The 8,564-nt window shown below is 51.1% G+C and overlaps 1 protein-coding gene across 1 annotated transcript in view; it reads left to right on the top strand.

Annotated features, from left to right (window-relative positions):
• Positions 1-7,973, top strand: part of ACACB (acetyl-CoA carboxylase beta) — a 111,092-nt gene extending 103,119 nt beyond the window's left edge. The window contains exons 49-53 of the mRNA XM_010828668.1: positions 2,594-2,706; positions 4,022-4,176; positions 5,077-5,247; positions 5,530-5,666; positions 6,378-7,973. Coding sequence (XP_010826970.1) covers positions 2,594-2,706; positions 4,022-4,176; positions 5,077-5,247; positions 5,530-5,666; positions 6,378-6,504 — 703 coding nt within the window. The 3' untranslated portion in view covers positions 6,505-7,973. The remainder of the gene's footprint in view (positions 1-2,593; positions 2,707-4,021; positions 4,177-5,076; positions 5,248-5,529; positions 5,667-6,377) is intronic.
• Positions 7,974-8,564: the final 591 nt, after the last annotated feature.

Genomic DNA, 8,564 nt, shown 5'->3' with positions numbered 1-8,564 from the left:
TTATTATATATATTATATACTAATTTTTATATATCACATTATATATTATATATTACATATAATATATTAATATATTATATTATATAATTATTAATTAATATATATAAATATATTAATACATATTATTGTGTTATATATAATAATATATAATATATTTATATTAATTAATATATAATTAATTATAATATAGTAATATTAAATATATTAAAATAAATATTAATTATGATCAATTGATTGATTGTATATTAATTAATTAATTAGGACTTCCCTGGTGGTCCAGTGGTTAAGAATCTACCTGCTAATGCAGGAACACGGGTTTGATCCTTGGTCTGAGAACTAAGATCCCACATGCCACGGGACAGCTGAGCTCACAAGCCACAACTACTGAGCCCATGCACTCTAGAACCCGTGCCTCACAGCAAGAGAACCCACCACAACAAGAAGCCTGAGCATCATATCTAGAGAGTAGCCCCCACTCATTGCAACTAGAGACAGCCCATGCAGCAACGAAGACCTGGTGCAGCCAAAGAAAAAAGAAAGACGAAAAGCACCTGAGCTTCCTGGCAGCCAAGATGAAAAGGGAAATAAGATTAGATGTCTAGTTCTTACTAGACTCTCAGTCTTCCCCAAAACTGTTCCATAGAGGCTATGTTTTATTCATTTTTATTTATTGTTATAGCCTAGGGCCTAGTATAGTACCTGACTCCTAATGGGTGCTTGGGAAATACTGGACAAGCGAATGACTAAAATGTATACTTGCATGAGAGGACACCAGTTCCTCAGGGGAGAGAAACCTTCCTGGCACTTTTTTTTTTCAAGTGGGAATCTGTCCCAGATAGATTCTTCCAGAAAGGATGCTGACAATAATGCTTGTAACTCAGTGTTTGAGTGTCTTCAAAATGAAGACTATGCCAAATGCTGTGAGAATGTAAAGGCCCCAAGCTCTGCCCAGGACTTCCCTGGTGGTCCAGTGGCTGAGACTCTGTGCTTGCCGTGCGGGGGACCCAGGTTCTATCCCTGGTCTGAGAACCAGATCCCGCGTGCCATGACTAAGAGTTTGCATGCTGCAACTCAGACCCAGAGCAGCCCAGTAAACAAACATATTTTTAAAAAAGAATAGTTCTGCTCAAGTTATAGATAGGCACCTTCCTCCTGTGTCTACTCCCGTATTCTTTCCTCAGTTCAGTGTATATTTATTGAGCACCTACTGTGTCTCAGGCGTTACGTTAGACATCGTGATATGGTGCAAATGAGCCGAGCCTGTCCTGCCTTCAGTGCCCTGTGACCTTCACGGGAGGCTGCTGAGGTCAGACCTCCAGAAGACTCAGGACGAGGGCAGCCCCAAATGGGGTCACATTAACTTTTCACTCTGGTCACCAGGAGGCTCAGAGCTACATGTAATATTGGTCAGGGCTTCCCAGCTGTCAGAAGAGAAGGGGGCAGGGGGAAACCAAGGGGTGGGGTGAGAGGGTTGGGAATGGAGGGGGCCACTCACATCTTGGATTCCTCCATGTGCTTTTGTGTGCTTTAAGAGATTAAAGAGTATCTTGTAGCCACGAAATTAAAAGATGCTTGCTCCTTGGAAGGAAAGCTGTGACAAACCTAGAGAGAGTATTAAAAAGCAGAGACATCACTTTGCCGACAAAGGTCCATATAATCAAAGCTATGATTTTTCCAGTAGTCACGTATGGATGTGAGAGTTAGGCCATAAGGAAAGCTGAGTGCCGAAGAATTGATGCTTTCCAATTGTGGTGCTGGAGAAGACTCTTTAGAGTCCTTTGGACTGCAAGGAGATCAAACCAGTCCATCCTAAAGGAAATCAACCCTGAATATTCATTGGAAGGACTGATGGTGAAGGTGAATCTCCAGTACTTTTGGCCACCTGATGCAACTGACTGACTCACTGGAAAAGATCCTGATGCTGGGAAAGATTGAAGGTGGGAGGAGAAGGGGACGACAGAGGATGAGATGGTTGGATGGCTTCACCAATGCAATGGACATGAGTTTGAGCAAACTCTGGGAGACGGTGAAGGACAGGGAAGCCTGGTGTGCTGCAGTCCACGGTGTCACAAAGAGTCGGACATGACTGAGTGACTGAACAACACCACCACCCTGGCCTGAGGAGAGCAGAGATTAGGAAAGCCAGAGAGGACTGTAGCTGAAGAGTTGGTGGGATATGCTGTTCTGGAAAAAGTCACACACTCTTGTTGCTGAAAGGGCCTTCTAGAGTTCAGAACATTTTTGTTTTATTTTTTAGCTTTTGGCTATGCCATGGCATGTGGGATCTTAGTTCCCTGATCAAGGATTGAACTCATGTCCCGTGCAGTGGAAGCATGGAGTCCTAACCACTGGACTGCCAGGAAAGTCCCAGAGCACTTTACTTTAAAAGCTGGTTTAATTCTTCGTTCAATGGATAGAAAAGCAGATGGCCAGAGAGGGGAAGTGACTTGCCCAAGGGCACGCAGAAAGCCAGCCACAGAGCAGAGGACTGCCACCAGCTTTCCTGGCGGTCTTGCCTCCCCCTGCATGTCCTCTGGCGGTTGCTTACTGGGGAGCCCCTCATATACGCCTCCCCCGCTGCTGGCTTTTTCAGAGCGAGTGTTCTGGAGCCAGAGGGAACAGTGGAGATTAAGTACCGGAAGAAAGATCTGGTGAAGACCATCAGAAGACTCGACCCCATTTCCAAGAAGCTCGTGGAACAGCTCGGTGAGTGGGTCTGAAACGTATCACCTCTCAGAGGTCATGAAAGGGCTCAGCCCACTCATGGCTGGAGGCTTCTATCAGGTTAAAAATAGTGAAGACAAACCAAAACTCAGCAGCAACACCTGTGAGATGTTTCAAACGTTCCCACACAGCCCATCAAGCCCTTTAACATGAAAAAACATACACAGCGCCTCAGTGAGTGTAATTTCTCAACACACCCAAAACAGAATAGTTGAGGTATTTCAAGCCAGTGAGAAACATTTGAATTTTGGTAGCAAAATTACCCTTTAGAATTTTTCCATCCGGCATTTTACTAATTTTGTTTGAGTGATAGGTTTGCTTCACTTGCAACTTATTTGTAATTCTCTTTAAAAATCCATGCGACATAGCATTGCCTTTATAACTGATCTATGTCATCAGAAATTCACAAGATTTATGGTGATGACGGGTATATAATTTCTTTGGTTTGGTATCAGGGTAATGCTGATATCATAGGGTGTGTCAGAAAGTGTTCCCCCCTCTGTTTTCTGAGTCTGAGTGGGCATTATTTCTTTAAATCTTTGATAGCAAAGATTTATAATTCAACTACAAATTCAATTGCTTTTTTATATAGAGGACTGTTCAGTTTAATCTCTTTGCTCTTAGGTGAGCTTTTGTAGTTTGTTTTATTTCAAGGAGTTTGTTTCATTTAAATTATCAAATCGGAGTAGACTTGTTTATAATATCCCCTTATTAGATTTTACTATGTAAATTAAAAACGGTAACTGATGGTGTCCTGTAAGCGCAGTGGGCCTGATGAAAGGGAACAAATTTGAAGTTGAGTGTTGAATGCTGTCTTGCAAATCTGGGTGCATTTTTTTCTGTTGGAGTCAGGTTGCTTTACAATGTTGCATTAGTTTCTGCTGTACAACGAGGTGGATCCTCGTTGAACATATGTCTCCTCCCTCTTGGACCCCCCACTCCCACCATCACCCCCCTCCCACGCCTCTAGGTCATAATAGAGCACTGAGCCAAGCTATCAGAAAAAGAAAAGCAAATATCGTATATTAATGCGTATACGTGGAATCAAAAAAATGATACAAATGAACCTATTTTCAAGGCAGAAATAGGGACATAGAGAACAGACGTGTGGGACCGGGAGCAGAGAGAGGATGAACTGGAAGACTGGGGCTGACACACACTCCCACGTGTACAACAGATGCTGGTGGGAACCAGCTGTTTAGCACTGGGTGTGTTTTTGAGGGTGCAGGAGCAACCTGGCTTGGGAGGTTAAAGCTCAGGCCTGCCCTGCAAACCCTGGCTCTTGCCTTGCCCGCAGGAGTGTCTGAGCTCTCAGACATGGACCGCAAGGAGCTGGAGGGCCAGCTGAAGGCCCGGGAGGACCTGCTGCTGCCCATGTACCACCAGGTGGCGCTGCACTTCGCCGACCTCCACGACACGGCGGGCAGGATGCTGGAGAAAGGCGTCATTTACGTAAGAGCCTGCGGCGCTCCAGTCGGCGTGAATGGCCGAGCCTCAGGTCACCTGGTGTCCCACACGCAGAGAATATTTGCACTCAGGCCTGTGGGATGAGGCAAATTCCGCCTGTGAGAATCACCTGGGGATCTTTTTTTTTTTTTTTTTAAAGAACAAAAACAATTCAAACAAAACAAACAAAAACAAAAAGGTGAAGAATCCACCTTCCAATGCAGGGGACATGGGTTCAGTCCCAGGTCAGGGAACTAAGATCCCAATGCCACAGGGCAGCTAAGCCCACACACCTCTCCACAACTGGAGGGAAGCCTGTGTGCCTCAACTAAGACCCAATGCAGCCAAAAATAAATAAATAAATATATTTTTTAAACTCTAGTGCCCAGGTGGCTCTCCAATTAAATCAGAATATGGGTGGGAGGGGAGTCAGGCATCAGTATTTTTTTTCCCAAATCCCCCAGAGATTCTAGTAGGTCGCCAAGTTTGGGAACTACCAGTCCAACCCCTGTGTGTGTTCAGAACTGCTGGGCCGGGTTTGGGACCATTGTTCCCACAACACACTCCCCCACCACTGATGGTCACAACCCCATCCTCTTGCCTCATCCCCACGAGGTCATCCGCAGTCCTGAACACCCCTGTGTGCTGGGCTCCCTCCTCTCCAGGCCCTCCGCACCCCTCATGAGCCTGTGTTCTGGGTCTAGAGGTGGGCGTGGGCCCTGGGTTTGTACCCAGGGGAGGTGGTCCGGAGACCTGGCAGTGTCCTGTCTCTGCCACGTCCCTGAGCCTCAGTTTTCCGGCCTGTGAAATGGGAGTGATCACAAGGCCAGGCCCTGGGCAGCTCCTAGAATCCCCCTCCACCGTTCTGGGGCGGGGGCGGGGCTCAGGCCCACGGCTTGTCTGCAGGACATCCTGGAGTGGAAGACGGCCCGCAGCTTCCTGTACTGGCGCCTGCGCCGCCTGCTACTGGAGAGCCAGGTGAAGCAGGAGGTCCTGAGGGCCTGCCCCGAGCTCAGCCACATGCATGTGCAGTCCATGCTGCGTCGCTGGTTTGTGGAGACGGAGGGCGCCGTCAAGGTGGGCCTGGGGCAGAGATGCTCACGCGTGGGCGGGGGTCCAAGGCGCAGAGACACACGGGGCGGGGGCCCCAGGGGGCCTGCCCAGCCATCAGGGGCCCCTCACTGATGCAGCCTCAGCCTCCACCCCAGGCCTACCTGGTGGCTCAGACGGTAAGGAATCCACCTGCAATGCAGGAGACGCAGGTTCGATCCCTGGGCGGGGAAGATGGGAGCCTGGCGGGCTACAGTCTGTGGGGTGGCAAAGAGTCGATACGCCTGAGCCAGTCACGCTTTCTCTCAGGCCTACCTGTGGGACAACAACCAGACGGTGGTGCAGTGGCTGGAGGCGCACGGGCAGGCGAGCGAGGGGCTGCACTCCACCATCCGCGAGAACATCACGTGCCTGAGGCGGGACTCCGCCCTCAAGACCATCCGGGGGTGAGTGGCCGCCCCGCCTCCGCCCCCCGCCCCCTCACCACACCCGCATTGGTCACCAGGACTCGTGTCCGGTCACTTGGCCCCAGAGCGGCCACTCGAGTGCACCGCATCTCACGGTCCACGGCCCCACCTCAGGTCGGGTCCACAGCCCAGCCCCCCAGCTAAGAGGCCGCCATTCCCCCCAAGCCAGGTCTCCCGGCCCAGAGTCCTAGGGATGCCGTCTGCTGGGGTGGGGGGTACAATGATGTCAATTCGTTATCCTGGTTAGACCTCATCCAAGGTCATGGCCAAAGCTTGTTTGTTTAGACAACCATGTTCTGAACACCTGGTCCTTGGACTGCCAGCTCCTGCTGGGTATGATCCTTTCCGGACGGCTTGCTCCCCGCGTCCCCATGGGGTAGGGAGCTGAGCGCATGGGACCCCATCTGGGGGTGAAGCTGAGGTTTAGGGTGAGAGTGTGTGTGTGTCAGATCACACAACCTGTGAGAAGGAGGGTCCACTGTTGTTCCTTGAGATTGTGCTGTGGCCCTCCTGCCCCACAGGACCATTACCCCCGCTGTGACTGCGACAGGAAGAGGGTTGGGCGCTCCGGGTGGCTGGTTGCCCACCCAGGAGTGGGACAGGCCCTGGGGCTCTGGGGCTACAGGGGGGCGGGGGCCCACTGAACTCAGCGGGAGAAATGACCTCACCCTCCTCCCCCGACTCCTGCAGCCTGGTTCAAGAAAACCCCGAGCTGGCCATGGACTCACTGGTGTACATCAGCCAGCACATCAGCCCGGCCGAGCGGGCCCAGGTCATTCACCTCCTGTCCACCACGGACGGCCCGGCCTCTACCTGACCCTCGGTCCTCCTGGTCGTTCGCAGGACCTCGGGCAAGAGAAACCACACCGATCCACTGACCGCAGGCCCTTGCCAGGACCGCGGGGGTTTGCTTTTTAAAATTCCTGGGCGTTGCCGCAAGGCTGCTGACCCCCAGCTCACTCCTGTTTAATAAAAGGCTCGGGAGCGCCCCCTTCCAAGCAGAAACCGCCCCCTTCTCCATTGCTGGGAAGTCTGGTTTTTAGCTCTTTAAGACACTTTGCTCCATCGTTGAATCGAATTGAACCCAAACACTCCAGCTTCCATCCACTTTCTCTTGCCTTGCAGGATCCAGGTATTCTTTTAGACTCATTTTCTATCAGAGCATGGAATCTTATTATTATTATTATTTTTTTACTCCAGGACTAGCTCTTGATGTAAGCCTCTCACAGGTTTCAGCAGTATAACAAGGAAATCAAAATAAGAGATGAGAAAAGAGAAAATCTACTTTTGTAGTCTGCTTATTTGAATCCTTATTTGAATTCCTCTCACCCAGGAAAGGGTATGAATGATTTTTTTTTTTAATTAAGAGTACAAAATGGTGTTTTGTTCCCCACAAGACTCCTAGCTAATCACTAGCAAAGTCCCGTTACTGGGCTTAGTTCCCTCATTAGTAGAAAATTGCATAGCCCTAGGCTCAAGGGCGTTGGGAGACTTTTTTTTTTCACGTGGTTCACAGCCCTCTGCCTGCCCCTTCTCTCCAAGGAGGAGGGGACTCCAGCTTGGGCTGGGAGGACAGAGAAGAGAGGCAAGACCTCCAACCTCAGCAGCCTGGCTTGCTCACAGGTGTCACCCCTGTGGTTGCCGTCACCTGCCTCGGAGGCCCCTCAGGTCCCCTTCACTCTCGCGCCTCCTGCCTCGGTGTCCGTGGGGGGCTGTAGCCCGAGGACAGAGCCGGTGGTTCCCAAGGACTGGACTATGAGGACCACGCTGATTCACTCAGGGAGGGCTTCGTGAGGCCGCTGCCAGCACAGCCCCGAAGACCACACAGCGTCAGGACCTGCGATCCTCCCGGCCGCGTCCATCTGTCCCTGGTGCCCATGATGGAGGGAGCCGGCCATCCTCCACTGCCGTGACGGGCAGTCTGCCTGAGGACACCGGACATTACACCTGTCCAACATGGAGGCCAGCGAGGTTTCGCGGGGAAGCCCCTACAAGCGGGAATGCTGGGGGATGTCTGAGGCCATCGGCCAATGATGACAGCCCTGGCCAGCGTAGGTGGTGTGGGCGCAGTGAGGGGTGGGAGAAAGAGAAATCAGCCTCTGTCGTGTCCCGAGACTGATGGGGGTGGGTAAGAGTCCATGCGGCTTTGGGAACCGATTTCTTTCCGTGTAGGGGAGTCCCTGCGGGTTTGGGAGGGACGATACATCGATGACTAGCTACAACCCAGGAACGGTGCGTGGAGGAACCTACCAGGAAATGTGTGGAATAAATTATTTTTGGAAGGAAGCATTTTGGCCTTGGCTTATTACCTGGAGTAGAGCAGGCAGGCAGACTGGCAGGGGATTCCCTGGGAGGCTCCCTCCTCCTGTCGCTGCTGAGATCTTGTGCCAGCCCCCATCTCAGGAGGACGGAGCTCTGGTGCAAGTTCCCCTCCCGAAGGCCACAGGGAGACCGCTTCATCCTTGCATTGCCATTTCACACCTGGACACAAGCTGCTGTCCGCCAGCTGGTGTTGCCGAGTTTAGCATGAACGGACCTTCCCCAGTAAGATCGACTTCCCTCTTTCGGGAGACTTAGCACAGCTGCCTCCAGGGAGGGAGAAAGGATCAGGCCACTGAGTGTGCCCAGAGGCCTGGGCTGCCTACCCAGGCCTACACTGAGCACTCAGGGTCATCCCACTGGCCACCTTCAGTGCCCTGGCCTCCATCACGTGCAGTTCTTTTGCAGAGCCTTTTGAGGGTGGATGCTACATTTCTAGCCTCACTTTTATAAACAAGAAAACCTCAGCTCACAGATGAGCGGACTTGATGTCCAAGGTCACACAGCTGGTGAGAAGTGGCCAGGCTGACAAACCCAGTCCTACGGTGCTTTATGTGT

This window comes from Bison bison, unplaced genomic scaffold (assembly GCF_000754665.1).
Source record: "Bison bison bison isolate TAMUID 2011002044 unplaced genomic scaffold, Bison_UMD1.0 scf7180017864495, whole genome shotgun sequence".
Classification (NCBI taxonomy): Eukaryota; Metazoa; Chordata; class Mammalia; order Artiodactyla; family Bovidae; genus Bison; species Bison bison.
The sequence above is the reverse complement of the archived record's forward strand: the minus strand, read 5'-3'. Positions and strand labels throughout refer to the sequence as shown.